General features: G+C 41.2%; 1 protein-coding gene across 1 annotated transcript in view; it reads left to right on the forward strand.

The window, feature by feature from the left end:
- The window catches only part of SRFBP1 (serum response factor binding protein 1), a 71,916-nt gene extending 50,312 nt beyond the window's left edge, over positions 1 to 21,604 (forward strand). Inside the window, exons 4-8 of the mRNA XM_048502540.1 lie at positions 5,616 to 5,687; positions 11,513 to 11,594; positions 18,131 to 18,854; positions 19,655 to 19,692; positions 20,461 to 21,604. Of these exons, the coding sequence (XP_048358497.1) occupies positions 5,616 to 5,687; positions 11,513 to 11,594; positions 18,131 to 18,854; positions 19,655 to 19,692; positions 20,461 to 20,639 (1,095 nt within the window). The 3' untranslated portion in view covers positions 20,640 to 21,604. The remainder of the gene's footprint in view (positions 1 to 5,615; positions 5,688 to 11,512; positions 11,595 to 18,130; positions 18,855 to 19,654; positions 19,693 to 20,460) is intronic.
- Positions 21,605 to 25,741: the final 4,137 nt, after the last annotated feature.

The following is a 25,741-nucleotide window of genomic DNA, read 5'->3' on the forward strand; positions in this document are numbered from 1 at the left end:
CTGATTTTTCCATATGTTATTTCCTTTATCAGCCACAGTATAGTGTAAAAAGTAAGATTAACATTGTCCTCTCTAGTAAATGGATATTTCATAATTCTTTATAATTATTTTGAACATACTGGTTCAGGCAAATGACTGTTGTACGAATAAATGCTGTCGCACTACCCATGTTGGCTTCAAGGTACCTTATGGTAAGGTCTCCAACATAGATTGATCTTCAAGATGGCGCCTGGAGCAGTTTACTAGCTTAGAGCTCTGGTAATTTAGTATAATTTAGGTCCTAGGAAGGGATTTTTTACTACTACTATTAGCACTATTAGAACTTTAATATTACTAGTCTTTGTAATATTCGTAATTTGGACTAAATTGAGCCATTCAGAAAAAGCATGGACCTACTTGCTCTGTGTGTGAGCCAGTCGGTGACTGAATTGCAATTTTGTTCAGGCAAGTATCCTTCCAGCAGATGCTGTGAGCCCCCCGAACCGAGAGTGGAGATGAAGGATGCTTCTGAGGGTCGTGGAAGGCCCGGGCATAGGGGGTCAGTGGCAGAGGCCCCTCAACAACACCTGGCTGAACTGACTTTCAAACCTCTCCAAATCCGAGCTGCAGGTTCTGTTCCTGAGTGGAAAAACAGGCTTATGGACGGTGCCTTGCTGTCGGCAGTGGGAATGCCGAGGTGGGATGTCATGCCCTTGATGCCAGAGACTCCTGGACAATGTTGGGAACCTGTGGCAGGGGTCCCCATACAGCGCCCAAGGGACTTTCCCTCAACAGCTGAGGCTGGGTGTGCCCAGCAGGAACAGGGCGCCGGAGCCAGCGATGGCAGCAGATCCTGAGGGAACTTTGAAGATAGTTATCTCCAGAGATTGTGAACATTGCTTCTTTGTTAGTGCAGATAGCTTTGGATGTTTTTAGGTAGTGTTGGTACTTAGTGTTAGTATTTAGTCAATAAATTTGTTTATTGCTAGTGATTATAGGTAGTGTTAGGTAAGGGGAGGAGGGACTGATTAGTTACTAGCTTAAGTATAACGTATTAGACTAGCACTGCAGTGGTAATTGCTAGTCCTAGGCTATGGGGGTAGTTGATTAAGTCACCATCTATGTTTATGTTATTCACTTGCAATTAAGCTGTTGTATTATTGCTATTATGTTTTTTGTTATAATACTTTGAATGCTCTTAGATCAGGGGTAGGGAACCTGCGGCTCTCCAGATGTTCAGGAACTACAATTCCCATCAGCCCCTACCAGCATGGCCAGCATGGCCAATTGGCCATGCTGACAGAGGCTGATGGGAATTGTAGTTCCTGAACATCTGGAGAGCCGCAGGTTCCCTACCCCTGTCTTAGATGGACATGTTATGATGCTGCTGTTATTATAGATGTTGTGATGTTATGATGTTTTTGCCCTGTGATATTGTCATTATGTAATGTTATTATGTTCTTTTATACTAATGGTGTTGTGTTTGGATCAATTTGATACGGGAATGTTGTGTATTGTTAATTTGATATTTTGCTAATTTGATATTGATATACTGTTAAGGGTCTACTGAAACTATTATTGTTGGGATCATTAGCTTTATTATTGCACTGTATTGTTATGTACTGCATTATGTTATGATGTATCATATTATTATGATGTTGTTCACCGCCCTGAGCCTTTTGGGGGAGGGCAGTATACAAATTAAAATCCAAATCCAAAAATAGTGTGCATGGGCACCATGGCTCCTGTCAGACCTTTTCTGGTACCCACCAGGAAGTGGAGTGTTTTTAGAAAGTGGTTAGGGCCAGGTAGTGCTTTTATCCAGAATGGTTTCTGATTGACTGTTGAAAATTTGAAGGTATGGCAAGCCCCTCACCCTCCTACCTATTTGTGATAGACTCAGACAGCCTCCAAATTATAATGAGCAGGTTTTTCCACCTTTTCTAAGTACTCCATAGAGGTGAAGGGAACCTGTTCTTTTTCTTATGGCCAATCCCCCTTTTCAAGACACCAAAGAACTGACACAAGTTCATCAAACAGAAGTAAAATTTATTAAACAAACCAGATGGGATCAGGAGATATTTCAAGTGGATGGAAATCAGGCAAGAGATAACTATATACTAATATCAGTTCTGGCACAGGCACAATTCTTAATTCAGTTTTATAAATTTCTTCAGTTGCTTAGATGTTATGAGAGGTTCTTTAAGATAATTCATATAGATTTTACTGTCAAATGAATTCATGATGATTTTGAATTCTGACAGGCTGGTACCTTTTCACGCAGTCTTGACATTGTTAGCTACCCACTTCACATAAATCTCCCTCCTGAGGTAACTTTAGCAGAACACTACTACACCAGACTGAGAATTCATCTGGATATATAACTGGCTTAGAGATTTTTCTGTTTCCAGAAGATATATTCCCTTTTCTTTCTTTATGGTCACTGTAGAAAGTCTCACTTCTATTCCACCTTCAGCTTTGACCTTTAAATAAAACTCTCAGATCTCCTGTCTTTTCTGCTTTCAGCTCACACTGAGTTCAGTATATTTCAAATCAGATCCACTCCCTGACTGAAATTCCCTCAGAGTAGATATTTAAACCATGCAGTTAGATGTTAACATGCAGTTAGATGATAACTTGCAGGAATCCAGATCCAGAAGCTTTCAAAAGTTTTCCTCTCAGAGAATCATAGAATCATAGAGTTGGAAGAGACCACAAGGGCCATCAAGTCCAACCTCCTGTCATGCAGTAACAGACAATCAAAGCACCCTGACAGACAGCCATCCAGCCTCTGTTTAAAAACTTCCAAAGAAGGAGACACTACCACTCTCCGAGGAAGTGAATTCCACTGTCGAACAGCCCTGACGGTCAGGAAGTTCTTCCTAATGTTTAGGTGGAATCTCTTTTCTTTCACCTTGAATCCATTACTCTGTATCTTAGTCTCTATGGCATCAGAAAACAAGCTTACTCCCTCTTCAACATGACATCCTTTCAAATATTTAAACATGGCTATCATGTCACCCTTTAACCTGCGCTTCTCCAGACTAAACATCCCCAGCTCCCTAAGCCTCTCGTCGTAGGGCACAGACTCCAGACCCTTTACCACTTTGGTTGCCCTCCTTTGAACCCGCTCCAGCTGGTCAATACCCCTCCCGAACTGCGGTGCCCAGAACTGTACACAATATTCCAGGTGAGGTCTAACCAGTGCCGAATAGAGAGGTACAATTACATCCCTCAATCTTGACACTATACTCCTATTGATACAACCCAGAATCACATTGTTTTTTGCCGCTGCATCACACTGCTGACTCATATTTAGTTTATAGTCCACTAAGAATTCCAGATCCCTTTTGCATGTAGTGTAGTCAAGCCAGGTGTCACCCATCCTATATCTGTGCATTTCATTTTTTCTGCCTAAATGTAGTATCTTACATTTATCTCTGTTGAAACTCATTTCGTTTGTTTTGGCCCAGCTGTCTAGATCATTTTGAATTCTGACTCTGTCCTCTGGGGTATTAACTACCCTTCCTAATTTGGTCATCTGCAAATTTTATTAGCATTCCCTCTATTCCATTATCCAAGACATTGATAAAAATATTGAATAGCGTTGGGCCCAGGACAAAACCCTGTGGCACCCCACTAGTCACTTCTTTCCTGGATGAAGATGAGCCATTAATTAGCACCCTTTGAGTTTGATCAGACAACCAATTAGAAATCCATCTAATAGTAGCATTGTGTAGTCCACATTTCACTAGCTTACTTGCGAGAATATTATTTATTTATTTATTTATTTATTAGATTTTTATACCGCCCCATCCCCGAGGGGCTCCGGGCGGTGCACAACAACAAACATAATAAAATGGCAAAATCTTTAAAAGCTGCGATAAAACAGTAAAGCTAAATCTTATAAATACAATACAATAAAATACAATAAAAATACAATAATAAATATAATACAATAAAAATACAATAATAAATATAAATGGCATCCAGCTGCTCCGTATTTGAAATCCTCTCCCCAAGAGGGAGGAATTGCAGGTCCCAGATGTAGAGGGCCATGAGGCAGAGGGCCATGAAAGGGGGGAGGCACCATCAGCGGCCGGTTCCTCCAAAGGCCCGGCGGAACAGCTCGCCTTTACAGGCCCCCGCGGAACTCACCCGTCCGCGCAGGGCCTGGACAGGCTGGAGGAAGAGCTGTCCACTAGGCCGGGGCCAGAGCCGTGAAGGCCCTGGCCCGTGTGGAGGCCAGCCGCATCACCGAGGGGCCAGGGACCATAAGTAGGTTGGCCTCAACTGATCGAAGAGGCCGTACAGGGACATATGGGGTGATGCGGTCTCGAAGATACGATGGTCCCAGGCCGCGTAAGGCCTTAAAGGTCGACACCAACACCTTGAAAATGATATGGAACTCTACTGGGAGCCAATGCAGCTGACGCAGCACAGGCTGGATGTGTTTCCAGGTGGCGCTGCCTGTGAGCAAACGCGCCGCCGCATGCTGCACCAGTTTTAGTCTCTGGATCAAACGCAAGGGAAGGCCCGCGTAGAGCGAGTTACAATAGTCTAATCTGGAGATGACCGTTGCATGGATCACTGTGGCTAGATCCGCTTGGGAGAGGAAGGGGGCCAGCCGCCGGGCCTGGCGAAGATGGAAAAAGGCAACCCGGGTTATATGGGCCACCTGGGTCTCCATTGAGAGAGACGAATCCAGGTGGACCCCCAGGCTGCGGAAGGAGGGGGAGAACAGTCTCCGTCCCATGCCCAGCACGGAAGCCGGACTGGAAGGGGTCGAAAGCACCTATGGGGCACCTTGTCAAAAGCTTTACTAAAATCTAGGTATGCTTTGTCCACTGCATTCCCTTCATCTACCAAACGTGTCACTTTATCAAAAAAAAGAGATAAGATTGGTCTGGCATGACTTGTTTTTCAGAAACCAATGCTGACTTTTTGTGATCACGGTATTCCCTTCTAAGTGATGGCAGACTGTCTGTCTAATGATCTGCTCCAGAATCTTCCTTGGTATTGATGTTAGGCTGACTGGACGGCAATTATTAGGGTCCTCCTTTTTCCGCTTTTTGAAGATGGGGATAACATTAGCCCTCCTCCAGTCCACTGGGACTTCTCCTGTTCTCCAGGAGTTTTCAAAGATTATAGCAAGTGATTCTGAGATTACTTCTGCCAGTTCTTTTAATACCCTGGGATGCAGTTCATCAGGCCCTGGAGATTTGAATTCATTTAAAGTAGCTAGGTATTCCTGCACTACCTCTTTATTTATTTTGTGCTGCATTTCTCCTACTGTATCTTCTGTTTCTTTTTCTCCTGGATGTGCAGTGTTTCCTTTTGGGGAAAAGACTGAGGGAAAGAAGGTGTTGATTAGTTCTGTCTTTTCTCCATCCCCTGACTCAGTGGAAGGATCTGGTACTCCACTCAACAAGCAAAAGCACCATGCTCTCTCTCTCTTCTGCTGAAGTGCTACTGACCACTCTTAGATCTTTCACTGGGAAAAGTTTGGGAGTTATTACTGCTGGATAATATCCAACCAAAAGTAACATTCTTTTTCACTCTGATTTGTACAATGATTTTTATCATTATAACTGTCTAAGAAGAATAAATAAACTTTTTTTCCCCTTTTCTCATAGGAAATAAAACTTGACCAAGTTACCAAACTTGCCCTTGGTGGAGAATTTAATTTTGAACTTGTCTGCAAAAAGGTAGGATTTTGTATATGTGTTTTATTAGCATATGCCTGCCAATTGTAATTGGAAAAATACTTTTAAGCAAATACATTTTAAAGCCATAGCCAAAGTTTATCACAGTAAAAAGTAAATGCTGGATGAGGCTTTTCGTTGATGTACAGAACTGTGTTGCATGTAATGTTATGTTAGTGAATATGCAATTGCAGATGCTTGAGGACATTATTCTGATTTCCTGACCTTCCAGCTAGCCATTCTAGTACCAATGATTAAGAGGAACTGAGCTGGAATCTTTCAGTTATACCGCAAAATAAGGATGCCTGCTGTTTGGCATGCAGACTTCATACATCCCATAGAGTGCTTCTTATTAGCTGGCAAGTGCTTATTTAAGATTGCTAGCAGTTCCAGTTTTGTAACATCCCAGGGGTTTTTTTTTCCAGATCAGACAGAATTTTGATAGCATCTTGTAAATCAAATGAACTTGGGTTAACTCTTGACTTCTGTGGTGCCTTTTTATAACACACGCACACTTTCTGTTACTGGTAAAAAGTTAGTATTTGTTTACCTCATTGTAACAATCATGTAATATAAATTCTTGACCCTTGCTTTTTGAAAAAAAAATTGCAGCCCAGCAATCAGGAAGAAATAAACTGTGCTTTCATGCAGCTTGACTCTTATGAGCTATTGTTTGTCATCAACACCATGTTCTTGTTGTGCGTTTCAATGATGTGTGGGTCTACAATTTGAGTATTTAGGATTCTAGCAAGTAATATAATTTTTGCCATTTGAATGGCACATCAGAAGATGCATGCTAGAGTTGGTTGTGATTGCAGGTACTTTTATGCTATGCACATCTTCAGGAGTCAGGGCTAGTGCTGAATTGTCCCACGTTCTGCCCCACATACCAAAATGATGCTCCAAGCTCTATGAATACAAATGTAATAAGTTTACTTGTACTCCTGAAGGAAAAAGATAAACTAGTTTATGAGTAAATCTTAAGCAGCTGAAACATTCCTCTGAATCTGTCTAAATGGAAACGATTGTCAGTGTATGAAAACCACTGTTTCCTGAGAAATGTCCATGGAAAACAGATGCTTACTTCAAACTCAAATAGCTGTGGTTACTTTGAGAACATTGGTGATGTGAGAATGTTGCATGAAGGTGTAAGATTTGTCTGCCTATGACTAACTATTCCTGTAATGTAGATGACTCAGCCTTGTGTTTCTCAAGTTTGTACTTTTGAACTGTGCACTAAAATCTGAGGAATTTTGGACATTTAACTTAATCTCTTCACCATGCAAAAAGTACACATTCTTTCCTGTGACCTTGGCCTTTGAACTGGACATGGTCTAGTTTTTAAAAAGCAGCAAGAATTATATATAAACATTAATTCTATATGTTGCATCACTATGCAAACGAAAGAATATAAAACCAGACGCTTTCAAACTGGCATTGTAATTTATTATGGTTCTGTGCCACTGAGTTCACTTCCGAACCCCATGATTCGTTGTACAAGATCTTGCAGTAGCACAGATGGGAATATGGTAAGGTTGACTTTGTACAAGCAGTTACTGGGTCTTCTTGAGTTTCTGGTTTCACAGGAGCTCTAGCACAAGTGAAAATTTTGCACTGGATCAAACCAAATATATGCAGCAGTTTGCCAACTGGATTGTCTCATGACTAGAATATTTACTCCTCGCCAGTGATTTGGGAGAGCACGGTTGTGATGGGAGCAATTGTTGTGGGTCTGGTGGCCACTCTGTGCAACAGCTGCTATGCAGCAGCTCCTCTTTATTCTGTTGCAGTGTTATTCTTCAAGACATAAGCATTCTTTTCTCCTTACTTCGGATATGATAAACTTCAGCCGAATTCCGAGAGAATTTTTGACTCACCTTCCCCTTCATTTCAGAATCCTGCCATACTGTTTGATCCTTTTACTTGGCTTTTGTGGATCATTATGGTGTTAATTAATTTTGTCTCATTTTATGCCCAAAGAGATTTATTAAGTAGGATAGTACTAGAAAAAAAACCTACATCTTTTAGTCACTATGTCACTAAGTAGGATACATTAAATATTTTTTAAATATTTTAAATACATGTCCATTAAATTATTTTAAATACATGTCCATTATTAATGTCAAAAGGAGCAAACTGATAAAAATTAATTTATGAATGATTTAATTGGATAAGTTAAAAATATAGATGCAATGGGGGGGGGGGTTAAAAAAATAATACCCAGAATGTTATTGGACTGATATAAGTGAGAAAATGCTACAAACGTATTGTCCTAGTTGACCCTTTTCTAATAAACATAAGAGAATCAGACATAACTCTTATTTAAATGTGCTGTGGCTCTGCATAGCTTAAATTCTTTGGAAGACTTACCAAAGTTTCTTAGGCATAGTATTATTATAACAAGTATTGGTCACAGAAAAAGTTTTCATTGTTTTGTTTTTTCCTTCAAAGGCAGGTTATTTCAGAAACGTTCATGCCATTTACAGATTGCTATAAAATATTTTCTGGAAAAGTAATCATCATGACACCTGGTCATGTGGTAGAATAACACACCCTTGAGGACTTCGGGCTTGTGTTTGTTGAGCAACACCCCCCCCCTCCAATGTTCCATGGAAAAAATTTGGAAGTCCACTAGAGTATCAACAGATTAATTGTTAGAATCGCTAAATCTCTTCTTGGGACAAACAGGAACCATCCTTATATCTAATATCCAACATGTTCATATATAGAGATGCTTAGAACCAGGGACTGGGGAATTCTCAGATTTGCAGAAAAGTCTGAAAAGCAAAAAAGAAAATAGTTTAACAATGTAATCCGGGGGGGAGGATGAAAGGGCTGTGGAGCTAGCATGACTCAGCGAGAACCATAAACGTCTGTGCCATCCCCATCCACTGTCCATCTACTACCCCTGTGGATGGGACTGGTAAACATCCCAAACAGTTGGGTATTGTCTGTGCTTGTGTAGACAGTGCTCCTCTGTCAGCTCAGCTTGAGTGGAAATGGGTTGGAACCACCTGATGGCAGAGGCTGTGAGAAGAGGGAAGAGCAGGAGTTTCTATTCAGCCTTATTCCCTGTAGAAGAGGGGGGCAGAGAAGTGGGGAGTAAAGTGGTAAGGAGGGGTATGTACAGGCAACAGCAGAAAAGGAAGCAAGTAGAGTGGAAGAACAGGCAAATTATCAAGATTCCCTGTCTTACGTGTGTTTCTTCATGGGTTGTTGTGGAGCTGTTTGGGCTAGGGGGCGGGGGGGGGAAGCAGGATCTCAAGCTGCAGCTACTCCTTGCATTCAGCTGGTAGAAGCACTGGAGGCTAAGGGTCTGGCAATTCTACTACTTGTCTTTTTCTATTAGCCTTCAGGGAAAATCGGATTTTACCATTGGTATGCCATATGTATTTGGCCCAATACATAGGAATCTTCTACACAGCATACACTTTCATTCAGTGGTATTTTGGATGCTCCTAGATGGCCCTATGCCCCTGTGTTTAGATATCCACAGCAATGCCCTTTTCATTCAGTGGTATTTTAGATGCCTTCTGAAGTGCTGTAGCAGTTCTTCCATGCTGTTCCTTAATCTGCTGATTCCTTGAGCTATACTGTTCTTGTAGCACTCTATCCTTTATTCAGAACACCTTATTTTTCAGTGGGTAGTGGTGATTCCCTGGCTCTCCTCCACTTCATGTTTGCTGTGATTGGACAATTGGTTTCCTGCCTCTGAACTTGTAGACTTTAGTTTGGTTACCCAAGGGACTGTTCTGGTTCTTGACCCATGAGGTGACTGAGAAACATCCCCAGCTGTTCATATCCTCCAGAGGAACTTCTCTGATTAGCTGTTCATCATGTGTCAAAATGTAATAAGTATTCACTATAAGAACAGCAAATTACGCAAATGAAATAAATATGTTCTCAACATTTTAAAAATCCTTTCTAATTATTACATCACTGTGAGTACATATTTTTAAAAATAGGTTTTTTTGCAACCTGACCACCTCACAGTTCTAAATGGCAATGCTAAAATGTGGGTTGCATCTGTTGAATCATATCATACTTTCTGATTGGTAGGCAAGCATAGTTTGTAATCGTGGCCTTCTGTACAGACCTACATGGGTCTGCGCAGGCTCAGACGAGCCACAGAAGAGACTGATTAACTTCTGTTCTGATTTTTCTGGAAGCTCTCCCAAGTGTTCTGTTTAACTAAAATCTCAATGAATGACACCCACAAGGAATTTTAACTCTGATTACGTAAGGGGCATATCCCTTCTACCTGTAAGATTTGTTCTGTCCTGACCTCCTGCCTGGAGGCAGCCTTGTACGAACAATCCCTGGCCCTGGTCGGCGTTTCCATGCCCTCCTCAGTGATCTTGGTCCCTATGAGCAAATGAGCATTTCCCTCAACTTCCAAGGACAGGGGTTCCTCTCTGCCAGTGCCAAAAGGCAGAGGGAACAAACATTTATTTATTTATTTATTTATTTATTTATGCTTCAAATTTCTATCCCGCCCCGTCCCCGAAGGGCTCTGGGCGGCGCACAACATATAATAGATACAATCATAAAATATCATAAATAAACTAAAACTTATAAAAGCAGCGAAACTAACTACACATTAACATTTAAAACATTAACATTAACATTAACACATTCCAAGCCAGTTGAGCGTAAGTCTAAGACCACTTATTGCCAAGGCAGGTCTAGATCTTCTTGATGTTTATCCTATTCGTCTTCTTCAAGAAGTCAGACCTGCTATCATTCAGAGGCAAGCCGAGCAACCTCTCACTCAACACACTGAGTAAGTCGCAGCGCTAACAGTTGTTGTCAGAGTGCCAGCGCTGATCCAGATCCTCCTGAGGTCAAGGTTCTGCTTCTACTTGGCAGCAATCGCACTTGTCTTCACAGAAACGCAGCTCATCAACATCCTGCTGTAGTCTCTGCGAAAGTGCTGCTTCCCAAGTCGAAGAGATTCAGATAGATCTAGAGTGGCTTGCTGGCTTTCCTGCTATGACTACTGCTCCTGAGTCAGAACCAGGAGGGCGGCATCACACTACCCTTTCAGCTCTGCGTAGGAGAAGGTGGTTTTAGTGTCAGTGGAACCTACAATGCAAGCCTCAAAGCCGGTTGTTTCTCCAACATCTCCAGCAGTGACACCGGCTCATGGTCAGCCAGCTCCACTGCAGGAGCCTTGTGAGCAACCTGAGTCATCTCATCAACACTAGCCTTCATTGATGGACCACAGGACACCAATGGATCCGAAGAATTCTTGCACTCCTTATGGACACTGGCCGTTTCCACTGTTCTGGTCTCCCATTTACTCTGACTGGACCCAAGCCAATTTTTCATGGGCAAAATGCCTCGTTGTTAGCATGGAAAATACTCCGGTACAGCCAGTAGTTCTCCACGGCTCCTAGTGCTGCAGTGTGTCTGCCATGTTGTTGCCTCGGTGTTGCCCTGGAGCACTGGCTTTTCTCTGTGGCTTTCAAAAACCTGCAAAATGGAGGTTCTTTTTGAATGCCCCTGAGTTGCTCCGTGGAGCAACTCCCCAAATCAACTCCGTGGAAAACTCCACAGCAGCAGCACCGGGGCCATTTTTTCCCACCTCACTGCTCTGGCCTGCCCCACCAGTGAAAACGTGCCTAATTTACTTTACTGAGAGAACCAGAGTAGGTTTTAATCCTGTAAGTACTTTGGAGGTATTTCTTTGAATTGGTAGAATACAAATGAGTACGTTCAGAATGATAACCATAGGTTTCTTAATATAAAGCATGCATATTCATTTTACTACCCTGGTAGCTGGTTATGTTTTTGTCATTCAACAAGATTTGCTTTTATTATTTCAGCCTGATGCTACATCAAAAGACAGAGCAATTGCTAGACTGACCACTCACCCACTGCTGAAGGCAAAAATTTCTGATATTAAAGGTAAATCCAAATCAGTCCAGCCACTCAATGTTAACTGCAAATTGTATCAATTAAAAAAACATGTTGTCATTTTTTTTAATCCTCTTTGAGCTATATGGTGTCTAGACAATACTAATTGCTTAAAAGAAGTGGTGAAACAGTTGGAATTGTTGACAATGGTGTAATTGTGGGAAAGAACCTTTTCTCTGAAGTTCTTCAGAACTGCTGCCAGTCAAGGCCTAACTGGACATGGTATTTTCTCTGGAGACGTCCCTGGGTTGCACTTAGATGTTTTCTGGAATTTTGCATTTACCAGTCATGTGCAGGGATCAGAACTTCAGAGAGAAGGGGTTTAGACCATGTGTTGAGCAGTTTTTGTGACCTGAAACAGTCAAATGAGCCCCATTTGGGCTTCATATGTGCTAATGGGCTCCGTATTACAATTTAGTTCTGGAAAACAGTGAGGCCATTTCCGCACGGCCCTTTTATGGCGCCCTGGGGATGGCAAAAACGCCGTTCCCAGGGAGCCATTCTGGCGGGCTATGCTAAGCTGCAACGCAGCAAAGCGCCCGACCTGGCTTCGCCCCCTCTCCCAGAGGCGTCAGGCAGCCTCTAAAACAACCGCTTTAAAGCGGTTGCTTTTTTGCTCAACAAGCTGCTGTTCCCAGCGACAGCTGCGCGGTCGCCCGAACGGGCACTCCTCCGGAACAGGCCACTGTTTCCCCTTCCCTTTCACACTCGCCTTGTGCTCGTCGTCGGCCTCTTGACCTCCGAAGCCCCTCCCTCACTGTCCTCCAACCCCTGGAGGTCGGAGGGCAGCGTGGGTGGGGCTTCAGAGGCCAGCAGGCCGACGACGGGGACAAGGTGAGTGGGAAAGGGAAGGGGTCAGAGGCGGCTCCATGCGGAGCCGTGCAATAATCGGCGGCCTTCCTGAGGCCGGCCTGCGCGTGCTTCGCGTGCATGCACGGGCCTCCACCCCCACGCCGGCAGAATTCTTGCCGGCGTGGGGGCGCCTGGGGGGCTGTGCGGAAACGGCCTGAGAGAGGAGAGGAGTTTGGCCTGTTCATTCCTGGGAAGCCCAGAACTCCAGAAGGATACTGTGATTGAAAGTACTGAAAGCTGCTGATAGGTCGAGGAGAATCAATCAATAGAATCGCATTCCGTCTGACCGTCATGGCACAAGTCATCCACTAGGGCAGCGGTTCTCAACCTGGGGGTCGCGACCCCTCATGGGGTCGAACAACCCTTTCACAGGGGTCGCCAAGGCTCCTGTCGTCAAAGCAGGTGGAGGGAGTGAGGTGGGGGAAGAAAACCCTGTTGCTGGCTGACAGAGAGCAGGGCCAAGACAGCATCAAGCTTCAGATCGGGGCCAGCAGCTCAGCTCGCCTCTGCCAGAGCCAGAAGCCGCCCAGCCAGCCCTGGAGGGGGGAACACAAGGCGTTAGCATCCAGGCAAGGGGAGGGGCGGGGGCGGCGAGGATCCACCTCCCGGCAAAGTACCTCTGAGCGGGCATGAAGGAGTCAAGCCTCTCCTGTACTTTTCTCCCCCCACCCCGTTTCTTCTCTCTTTTCCGTTTCCTTTCCCTCCCTTTCCTGCCCCCAGCGCCTTCTTGAGAATGACCCCAGCTCACCCCTTCTAATTGCCCCCGCTCTGCTTCTTCATTTTTCTCCTCTCCCACTTTTGCCTGTCGTTGCCCCGACCCCGTTCTTTGTCATTACTCTGCCCATCTCAGTTTCTGGACTTTTAACTTTCTTTCCCATCCTCAATCCCAGTCTGAAATGGCTCTCTCTGATTTTTCCTAGTCTCTTCTCTTTGTCTCTGCTCGCTTGATCTCCCTCTTTTCCTTCTTTGTCGTGACGTCCCTGTCTCTCCTCATATAATTAACTTCAGCCTGTTCTTTCACCCCTGTGTTATTTTCTTGGTGCAAGCCTTAAGTGTATTTACTCAGATGTAAGCCTCGCTGAGTTCAATGAGGCTTACTCCCAAGTAAGGATTGTTGCTGTTGCCTATCTGTCTGAACAGGAGCGATTGCTGTGTTCAGACATGTGGCAATGGGTTTGAGGGGTGGCGTGGTGATGATTTTGGGGTGACAGGGCAAAAAGCAGGTGGATCCATGAGGATCCATGTTTTTGAAGCAAGTTTTGGGGCCACTGCAGTGCCACGGAGCGTGGGAGAAGTGATTGCTGTGTTCAGACACATGGCAAAGGGGTTGAGGTGTGGTGTGGTGGTGATTTTGGGGTGACCAAGTGAAAAAAACAGGCGGATCCATGAGGATCCATGTTTTTCAAGCATGTTTTTGGGCCACTGCGGCGCAGTCCCCCCCCCCCCCCCAGCAACCCAATCCCCAGAGGGCAGAGCAACCCCAGATCTGGCGAGCAGAACAACCCCCAGCCGGGTGGGCAGGGCTACCTCCCCCATTCTTTCCTCCAATTCAAACGGCCAGGAAAACAGCCTTTAGAGCGGGCTCATGGAGGGACGCTTCCCCAGATGAACTCATGAACAGTTTAGAGAGGCCATGGGGGTCACCACAACATAAGGAACTATATTAAAAGGTCACGGCTTTAGGAAGGTTGAGAACCACTGCACTAGGGCAACCAGGACTCATTCAGTACCATAAACAGGCCTAAACCCAGACTGAAAGGGATCCAAACCGTTTGCTTCATCCTGAAAAACTTGGAGTTGTACCACCACCACCTGTTCCCAAGAATGGAACATTTTAGACTGGTTGAAATTTATTGATATCTGGGTTGATGGTTGGCGTCTTTAGAAGTGGGTGCCTCATAGCCTGTTTCAAGACAGGGGCAACCACCCCCTCTCTCAAGGAAGTCCTAACTACCTTTTCAATCTAGACAGCCAGGCCCCCCCTTGGAAGATTTAAGTAACCAGGAAGGGGAAGAATAATTCAAGCAGATGATAGACCTCAAGGTTCCGAGGATCCTGTTCACATCCTCAGACTGAATAAACTGAAAAATATCCCAAACAGTTTACAGTCACATCTTTCTACACACATCCAGAGTCCCCTGAATAGATAAGACCCTTACCTTGTCTGTGGAAGGCCCTGTTGTACAACTTTCCTCCTCTGTATAGGGAACAGCCAGTTCATAATTGAATATAGTGATGTATAGTGAATGTAGTGTTGGTAGCAACAACTGACATCTCAGAATTCCTTTAGTGGCTATCCTAGCACAAGACATTCCTTCTCTGGGTCATTTTTTTGTTTTATATACTGGGCTAACTAACCTGCTACTCAGGTTTCACAAATGATCTCATCAGTATCAGTTTGTTGGCACTCTTGGACAGGAGCACCAACATTTGTGGGCCTGCCTACAGCATAATACTATGGGAGCTATGAACTCGGTCATTGCATGGCAAATAAAAGTAGACCATCCTATCCTTTTGCCTGTCCAGTACTTCAAGCATTGCTGCCTGTTCTATGGTTCATTGTGATAGTGGCAAAGACATGAGCAGAGGAGACTTCATGTGCACTGTAGTGAGCACTAAGGTAGCATTATCTCATATTTTGAACTTAGCTGGTGGCACACTTGAGCCTAAGAATTTGACTTCCAGTGCTGTGCAGAGTTTATTCTACCTGATAAACCAACATTAATGTATAAAACAGAATCACAGATCTGCTACTGTCTGCTGGACTGCCAGTGAATAGTTCTCTGAAAGTTTCAAGCAGGAATCTTTCTATTCTCATTTCTGGAATATAGTTTAATGGAGACCATCAGCATGAACATCAGCTGCACTATCTTTGAGCTATAGCCCCTCCCAAAAAACACTTTCATATGTAGGCAATAACTTACAATTTTTTCAGTAGTTGATTAGTATCAGAACATTCAGACAAGTGGCAAACACTGTATTTGGCTACCCAGAAAGATATTTTAAAATTTGTTTTGTAAGTAATATGGTGAGAAAAACAAAACTCTGTCCTAAAGAATTAATTTAAAACCCCTGTGACATTACTGTGCACTATATTGGCTTTGTTTTTTTAAATAATTTTTATTGTATCATTTGAATATTACATTTTATATCAGTCCTTTTCTTCATTCGTTTTCAAACAGTACATTTTCCCCTTTTTCCCCTCCCCCCTATATTTTTTCATAGTTTTATCAAACATTCTTTGTAATTATGTAAGTTCATTCTTTGTAATCTCTTCTCCCATTTCTCCTCATTGACTCCAGCTTCTTTCATCCAGTCCGCATATATGGTCCATATCTTCAAGATTTCGCTTTGTTTATCTTGCCACAGTTTATTCTTTGTTATTATTTCGAAAATGTCCAGTGTCACTTGTTCCCAGATGTATTCCAACCATTTCTGGAGTGTCTTTTTTTTTTCTTTCCAGCCTAAAGCTATTGTTGCATGTGCTGCTTTGATCATTATTTTATACATATAGCTATATTTTTTTATCTACCCTTCTATCCTCCATTACACCCATGAACATTAAATCATTATGTATCCCAATATTAATATTCACCAGTTACTCAATATATAACATTACGGTTGTCCAAATTTTTTTCACTTCTATACATTCCGTCCACATATGACTATAATATGCCTCCTGATCTCCGCAGTGCCAGCATTTAGGACTGAGTCCTTTAATCATATATGCTAGTTGTTTTGGTGTTCTATACCATTTCAATATCACTTTTCTTTCCAATTCCATATATTTCTCAATCTTTATATTTTTCCAACTGTCTATTAAATTTTCAGTTTTCCCAGTGTCTAGAAAACCTTCCTTCTCCCATTTTTGATTCAATGTTCTTATCATAAAGTCTTTGTCATCAACCATATACTTATATATATATATATCCAAAAATTTTCCCTTTACATTTTACATATAGTTCAAAACATTTAGCCATTATACATTCTCCTCTTATTCATGAAACCTTTATCCTTTCCCAAATGCCCCTCAAGACCAACCAGTTCTCATTACCTCCTAACTCTATAAAGTTTTGTAAAGTCATAATTTCTCCTCCTCTTATCAGATTTGCAGCAGTCTGAATTCCTTGTCTTTTCAATATTTTTATCGTTTTTTTTCCATCTTTTCCGGCCACACTTGCCAATGGTGCCACATCCAGAGTACCGGGCATCCATTTACCTCTCCATTTTCTCCATATATCTAATAACACCTTTCTTGGCCCTATTGCGGTTTGGTTCCCTCTCTTCAACTCATTATTAAATATTCCATAGGCACCAATCCCTTCATTTATTTCATTTTCAAATTTAACCCATCCTTCAACGTTTTCTTCATTTATGTTCATCAGATTTTTAATCAGGAATGCTTCATAGTACTCTTGCACTTTAGGTATCCCCCATCCTAAATAATTTTTGTCATGTATATTATCTTGTTCATAATTTTTGGATTTTTTTGATTAAACACCCAAGCTTTCAACTTTCTGTCCCATTCCTCAAATTGCTTCTTCTTGATTTCCAAAGCAAGAGTTCGAAATAGATAAAACATTTTTGGCATTATACACATTTTTAGTGCTTTGATTTTCCCTGTAATCGATAAAGTCTTCTTATCCCATTCTTTTAAATGTTTTAATATTTTTTTCCATCTTGCCTCATAATTATATTTAAACATCTTCTCCTTTCTATGTGTTATTATAATACCTAAATATTTAATTTTCTTTTTTACTAGTCTTCTATATAATTGTCTTTTTTCCACATTAACCCCCATTATTTCTGTTTTTTCCATATTAACTTTTAATCCAGAGTATTTTTGAAAATCTAGGATAATTTTTAATTCTTTCATTGTATCTACCGGGTTCACCGTTATTATTAATATATCATCTGCAAATAAGTTCAATCTTATTTCTTCATGTTTTACTTTATATCCTTTTATCCTTCCATTATTATTAATCCTTTCTGCCAGGAATTCCATTACCATTATAAACAGATGTGCCGATAGTGGGCATCCTTGCTTTACCCCTCTTTCAATATTTATTATTCCTGTCCATCCATCATTTATTCTTATTTTTGCCTTTCCTCTTTGATATATCTCTCGTAGAGTATTTATAAATAGTTTTCCAAAGCCAAAAATTTCCAAAGTTTGAAATAAATAATTGGGACTAACTGTATCAAACGCTTTATATACATCTAACTTTATCATTACATATTTTTTATTCTTACCATGTTCTATTACGTTTAATACGTTCCTTAGTGGGTTGCTAATATCTCTAGCTCTTATAAACCCATGTTTCTCTTGTCCTATTAATTTAGGAAGAATATTTTTTAATCTATTTGCAAATACTTTCGCAAAGATCTTATAATCTTGATTTAATAAACTTATTGGTCTATATGACTCCACTTGCTCTGGATTCCGTCCTGGTTTCACAATTGTTATTACTCCATTTCTCTCCATGTCTCTGGCACTTTCTGTCCTTTTAGAATTTAAACAATATTTGCATCTCAGAAATTAATACTTCTGACATTTCCTTGTAATATTCCGCTGTAAATCCATCTAAACCTGGGGATTTTTTGTTTTTCAACTCTTTAATTACACTATATTGACTTTGTTGCAGTTTCTTGAACCCTTTATTTTTATTTTCCAGCTGCTGTAAAAGCCTTCAAAGATGCGAGACAGAAGCCAGCTAGACGTATTTCTTCAGAAGAGAATAAATCAGAAGAACAGCTTACCAAACAACCTGAAGTGACCCAGCATTCCAACAGTGGTGAACATAACCAAATATTTGAACAAGGCAAAAAACGGAGAGAGCAGTCAGTCACTGACAAGAGAAAGAAGCAAAATTGTAAGGAAGAGAAGCAAAAAACAGTGGACACTGAGAAAAAATGCCCCTCCACTGATTCTACATTGCAAACTTTTGAGCATCATAAATTAGTTCCTGAGAGTCAACTGGAAATGACAGTGCACCCTGAAAGAAAGAAATGTCCAGGTGCTCTCCTTTATAGGGCAGAAGATGAATCAGATAGTGATGCAAGTAACACTGCAGCAGAGGAAGAGTACTTTGATGACAGTACTGAAGAAAGATTCTATAATCAGTCTTCTGGCCCTGAGGAAAGTGGTGGTGATGATGATGATGATTTTTTCATTGGCAAAGTAAAGAGAATGAAAAAGAAGGGGGCAACTGATCCTTCATCACTTGCCAAAGATAAAGTGAAAAGCATGATGGTTAAAAATGCAAAGCATCCACAGTCTGACTCAGTGCAAGATCCAGATGTACTACTCAGCCATTCAAATGCAAAAGTCAAGAAGCTAGAATCTATATTTTACCCTTCATTGTCCAGCTCTAAGCAGAAATCCAAGAATGTAAAAAAGTAAGGCTAAAAAGAGAACATTAAAAATGCAATAATATTGTTGGCAAATTGGGAGCAAATTGGATGGAGAATTTTTGGCTTCTTGCCGTAGTGGCTCAGTCCTTCTGTCTTCTTTAGTGCTCTACTCAGGTCAATTTGTGTTTTCAGATTTGCTTTTTAAAAACAACCTGTGTACCAGCATCACTTACTGGTTTTGGGGAAAATTCAGTCTATTTATTTAGTTCATTTACACCCACACCTTTCTCTCCAGTGGAGACCCAAAGCAGCTGACATTATTTTCCTCTCCTCCATTTTATTCTAACAACAAACCTGTGAGGTAGATTAGCATGTGAGAATGTGGCTGCCCAAGATCACCTAGCGAGTTTCCAGGGCACAACGAGGGAATCAGGCACTCGTAGCCACTGCAACACCCTGGCTGAAACCATGCAAAGCATGCTCAGTCTTATTTAGGACAGGCCAAAAAAATAAGTTAGTTGTAAGACTGACATCTGTAATAAACAATTGCTTTTGGATAGGTTTGTATGTTTTATATTCCTCTTTATTTTATTTATTTAAAAATCTTTCTATCTGCCTTTCTGCCCAAATGGGGTCTCCCAATATAGCGAACATCAGAACATTAAAACAGCATTTTAAAAGATAATAATATGCAGAATACATAAATATTTCCATCTTATGGTTTACATGTTATTAAAAATACAGACAATGTGATCTTAACTTTGTAAAGTTAAATAATGGAAATTGTACACCTCCCAGAAAGTAACTTTTCCTCTTCAATCAGCTAACTTTCTCTTATTTCCTAGAACGCCTAGAGACCATGTTTCCAAACAAGAAATAGCTGGTAAGTCAGTTTACTTTTACTACTTCATTTTGGATTTGAGCAATAGCTGAAGTAAGGCATAATTTTGTATTAAAGGGGTGGTAACATTGGCTGGAGTCCAAAGGTCCTTTCTACTAATGATGGAGTCTTCTTTTAGCTGTAGAAGTATCCTTAACTAATGGGAATCTCCTGGACAGTTAGAAGAATTGGACCTTTGTACCCAACCCAGTTGCAACTCTAGTTTTGTGAAGAATGTTCACATTTTGATAAAAGCCAAATTTGTATAGTCTGTTTAACCATTTCTTCTTTACGTGATTTTGTGAAATTGCTTTTGGTCATCAAGTCACAGCTGACTTTTCCAGGCAAGAGATGTTCAGAGATGGTTTGCATGCCTTCCTCCACATCCAGGGTATTCCCTGGAAGTCTTACATTCAAATACTTGCCAGTGTCAACCCTGCTTAGCCTCCGAGATCTGACGAGATCAGGCTAGCCTAGGCTATTCAAATCAGAGCATAAAGTGCTATTACTATTATCCATATTTCATAAATGATTAATTGAAAGGAAAACTAACTTCCACTTGAATGTACTAGTCTACTTATGTTTAGTTATCCGTATGGCTGCTTATCATTTTGACTATTAACTTCATTTTCTATTTAAAGTATCCTTACATAGCTTGTAGCAAAATAAAACACAAAGTACACTTTAACATTTTATCTGTTTATATTTGGTTTTAGACAAATCCTATATTTGCCTTGTTGGTATTAAAATCACATCTGTTCATTCTTGCAGTTTTTGGAAGAAAATGCCCACAGAAACAGTTGCCCAAACGTGCAGCTATAAAGCAGGACCTTAAGAGAGAACGGGTGGCACAACCCCTTCATCCTTCATGGGAAGCCAGCAGGAAACGTCGAGAGCAAACTTCTCAGATCACAGCATTCCAAGGAAAAAAGATTATATTTGAAGACTAATTTTGTTTGTCTTGTAAATCCAGACTTCTGTATCTTTAACATACCGAATAGAGAGGAACTTTGTCTGCAGCCTCCCCCAAAAGCCACTTCTGAAGGTCAGGAGAGCCTTTTGAAAAGCATGGGAAAAATGGTAAAAACCAAGACCTTGCAGAGCAAACAAAAATCTCCCATCATTCCCCAATGATCCCAGCTTTCAAAAAAAGACTTTCAAGGAAGAATGGGACTGCATGAGGAAACGGAAACAGCAACACTTCTTTCCCAAACTGCATTGTTTGCAGTAGTTAATACTCAAGCTATGCAAGATTAAAATATTGAGGTTTTGTGAACAATTGTTTTTTGTATGGTAGGCTTCACTTTTCTAACTTTGTCATATAAAGACAGTTCTAACCCTGAAGTCATGGGGTTGGTTCCAGCAACTGTGCTAACGGTCATACATTTTCCCTACTTTCCTCTCTTCCCAGCAGTCCTTTCTGACCCCAAGATAGTTTATTCCTGGGTTCATCAAATCCACGTGGACAAATTGTTGTGTGGGTTGAGATGGGGAATATGAAGGGGGACACATCTCCCTTGTTGCTTCTTTCCTCCTTTTCATTTCAGCCCACTGACCTACATTACTCCACATGACTCCCTCAACCCCAGGAATAAATTTTTTTGGAATCAGAAATAGATGCTGAGGAGAGAGGGAAAGGTCCTTGTGCTTCATTCAACCCAATAACTATAAGAAGCTTTTTTTAAAATAGTCCTCTTGGCATGTGCATTTAAGCAGGTCTATTTTTAAATGACTTAATGGGAAATTGCTTGAAAAGTAACATGTTTCCTGCCAGTTTTCTGAAATGTTATCAACATATGTCTATGTCTGTATACATTTTTTGTGTTTAAAGCCTTGTACTTGTACCTTCTGGGTTTTTTTTAAAACACATAATTCTTCATTTGTGTTTTTAAAATAAGGCAGGTTTTTTTAAAAATTCAGCTGCAGTTTGGTTTCCCAGCAAGTAGATAAATTCTTTAGTGGTTCTGGTGTGTTTTCCGGGCTGTGTGGCTGTGGTCTGGTGGATCTTGTTCCTAACGTTTCGCCTGCATCTGTGGCTGGCATCTTCAGAGGTGTATCACAGAGGGAAATCTGTAACAGACTTCCCTCTGTGATACACCTCTGAAGATGCCAGCCACAGATCTGAACAAACCACGCCACACAGCCCGAAAACAGAACGAGCTCCGACAGTGAAAGCCTTCGAAAATTCTTAAGTATTTGTACCTAAAGAATCTTTTACCATAGTCTGTGAATTCTTTCCATTTGATAATTATTTCCTGAATTCTTGTGTGTAGAGACTCCAGTGAAGATAATTACGTTCAACAATATGAATATTCAAAATAGAAATCCTGCTTATATCTGTTGCCCGTTCACAAAGCTAATTCACCTATTAGAGCTCAGTGTTATCTGTATATTGATGGCACCCAATCCCAAAGTTCTGGACAATCTCATTGAGCAGGCTCTTCTATATTAAACAGCATGGGTGAGAGCATAAAACACTGCAGCACTCCACAAGACAAGTCTGCATTTGAGTCTGCATCTCCTGTAGAAACTCTTTGTGTCTGGTCAGACAGTAAAGAGTGAAACCACAGAAAGGCTGTGCCTTTCTTCATGTTCATGTTCAAGACACTGAATGAGAATGGAGTGGTCAGCTATGTGAAAAGCTGCTGAAAGGTTTAACAATATCAATAGGGAAGATTGCCCCCTGTCCAGTTCTAACCAAAGAACATCCACCAGTGCAACCAAACCCATCTTAGTACTCAACCCAGACCTGAAACCAGATTGAAATGGATCAAAGGCAGATGCTTCACCCAGAAAGCCCTGGAGCTGCTCTGCCACCACACACTATATCACCTTCTCTAGAAAAGGTAAATTGGAGACTGACCTAAATTGGCTATCTCTTCTCTAGCCCACAAAGATTTTTTAAGGAGAAATCCAATTACTGCATTCTTCAAAGGCTTAGGGAGAGCCCCCTCAATTCAGGAGGAGCTGATAATTTTAGCTAAAGACTCCAATACATTTTTCCTGGCAAGATTTTAAAAGTCAGAATGGGCATAGGTCAAGAGCACAAGTGATCTTGTTCCTCCCAAGACCTTGTCACAAGCAGGATCAATCTGAACCTAGCCATAATAAAAAGGCAAGCAAGTTGGAACAGGTGAGAGAGACTTGTGAGATGAGGGAAGAACCTTTGCAAAAACATCACAGCTATGGACAAAATTTTCATTGCTGTCAAGGTTAAATATAGATGTTATAAAGTCATGAACCATTTTTAGAAATTGAGCTAGATGAGATTCTGCTGATACAATAGTAGCAAAGAAAATCATCTTTGCTGCCTTGACCATTGCTTCATAATCCTGCAAATGGGTTTTATGATAGGTTCTGTCTGATCCATCCTGAGTTTTCCACCAACATCACTCAGCTTCCTGCCATGGAATTCAGAGTATGAAAGAGGATGTTATGGAGGAACTTTGTTATTGCCCTAGTCAATCCATTATTCCATGCAGTTCTTCCTAATGTGTGGGTGGAATCTCTTTTTGTGCACCTTGAATCCATTACTCCGTGTCCTAGTCTCTGAGGCACCAGAAAACAAACTTGCTCCCTCTTCGACATGGCATCTCTTCAAATATTTAAACATAGCTATCATGTCCCCCCTTAACCTTCGCTTTTCCAGACTACACATCACCAGCTCCCTAAGCCTCTCTTCGTAGGGCATGGACTCCAGACCTTTTACCATTTTTGTTGCCCTCCTCTGGACCAGTTCCAGCTAGTCAATATCCTTCTTGAATTGTGGTACCCAGAACTGTAAGCAGTATTCCAGGTGACATCTAACCAATGCAGAATAGAGAGGTACAATTACATCCCTCGATCTGGACACTACTCCTGTTGATACAGCCCAAAATCGCACTGGCTTTATTGGCCACCTCATTACATTGCTGACTCATGTTTAGTTTATGGTCTACTAAGACTCCCAGATCCCTTTCGCATGTAGTGTTGTCAAGCCAGGTGTCACCCATCCTATATCTGTGCATTTCATTTTTTCTGCCTTAAGTGTAATACCTTACATTTATCTCTGTGGAAATTCATTTTGTTTGTTTTGGCCCAGCTCTCTAATCTGTCCAAGGTATTTTAAATTCTTACTCTGTCTTGGGGGGTATTAGCTAGCCCTCCTAATTTGGTGTCATCTGCAAATTTGATTAGCATGCCCTGTATTCCATCATCCAAGTTGTTGATAAAAATATTGAATAGCACTGGGCCCAGGAAACAACCCTTTGGCACCCGACTAGTCACTTCTCTCCAGGATGAAGATGAGCCATTAATGAGCACCCTTTAAGTTTGATCAGTCAACCAATTACAAATCCATCTAATAGTAGCATTGTCTAGTCCATATTTCACTAGTTTACTTGTGAGAATATTATGGGGCACCTTGTCAAAAGCAAGGTATTCCCTTCATCCACGAAGCTTGTCACTCTATCAAAAAATGAGATAAGATTAGTTTGGCATGACTTGTTTTTTGGAAATTCATGCTGACTTTTTATCATAATATTCCTTCCTAAGTGCTGGCAGATCATCTGTCTAATGATCTGCTCCAGAATCTTCCTGGCATTGATGTCATGCTGACTGGATGGTAATTATTAGGGTCTTCCTTTTTCCCCTTTTTGAAGATAGGAATAACATTAGCACTCCTCCACTCCACTGGAACTTCTGCTCTCCAGGAGTTCTCAAAGATTATAGCAAGTGGTTCTGAGATTACTTCTGCGAGTTCTTTTAATATCCTGGGATGTAGTTCATCAAGTCCTGGAGATTTGAATTCATTTAAAGTATCCAGGTATTCCTGCACTACCTCTTTACTTATTTTTGGCTGAATTTCTCCTACTATATCTTCTGTTTCATTTTCTCCTGGATGAGCACCATTTGCATCTTCAAGGTCAGATAATAAATGGGCCCACCAACCCAGAAAAGATTAGTAGTAGCCACAATCCAAGCTTTTGCCTGGTATAGTTCCAATTATCCATAAGTAAAATTTCTTCATCCATCCATGAAGTTCTTCTTGTTCAGTTGCATAGAATTGTATGAAACTCTGTATGAATTGTCTTTATCTGTTGAAGTAACTCCTGCAAACCAAATGGCAGCAATTCTGTATTTTCTCATTTAACAATAACAGCTGTAAATGGTAATCAGAGTCTAATACTGATAGGTGTGGCCATTGCTGGGCGTTAGAAAAAATCTTAACAGCTGGAGTTGATAGAGGCAGGAAGATGAAAGGAGGGTATGTTTATCTGGGCCTCTGTCTTGGTCATATTGCCTTTCTAAATTTTGTCATTGGTTTTCCTTTGGCATGTTCTTTTTAATTATTTTAATTGTTATTCTTTTGCTGGATGAGGAGGTTTGATTAATCTCCCTGAATAAACTTTGGACTACTTTATGGAAGTGATGTTTGGAGTCAGTGCTTTTGAGTACAGCAGGTAGGCCCTCAAGAGGTAAGGTGAGCCACCCCCTTCCAAAAAATTGAACTACCCTCCCCCTGCCAGAATCCTCTGAAGGCTGAGGGTCAGCAGGGAGGACTAAGGTGAGGAGCAACTAGTTCATACAGACTTGGATTCATGAAAGATGAGTGATCTCTTGGAGCAGTGTTTTGAAACACTATTAACTCTAATACGACTAGGTGTCACAATTGGTTAGGGTGCGGATTATGTGTCTTATTCCAAAGTGTGCCTCCTGCCTGCAGATACAGATGTGGGGGGGGGGGCACACTCACTCCAAAAAAATTGTTTCTTCAAACTTGGAATATTCCCCAAGTTTTCAGAAAAAAACTGAAATTATAATAGGGAAGCTAAATCCCCCAATTAAAAAAAAAGTCTGTGCACCTCCATGTTATTAAGTTTAATCTACTGAGTTCCTGAAGCTAGGGACACTCAGTGTTGCATTATATACAACTTCATACATGTATTTTTATTGGACATTCAGATATGCCTTTTAACCGAGATATATTTCCAAGAAATAAAAGTTTCTACTTAACCAATGAGAGGGAGCTGGATTGAGTACTATGTGTTGGTGGTAGCTTGAAGAGACACTG

Source organism: Sphaerodactylus townsendi, linkage group LG07 (assembly GCF_021028975.2).
Source record: "Sphaerodactylus townsendi isolate TG3544 linkage group LG07, MPM_Stown_v2.3, whole genome shotgun sequence".
Taxonomy (NCBI): domain Eukaryota; kingdom Metazoa; phylum Chordata; class Lepidosauria; order Squamata; family Sphaerodactylidae; genus Sphaerodactylus; species Sphaerodactylus townsendi.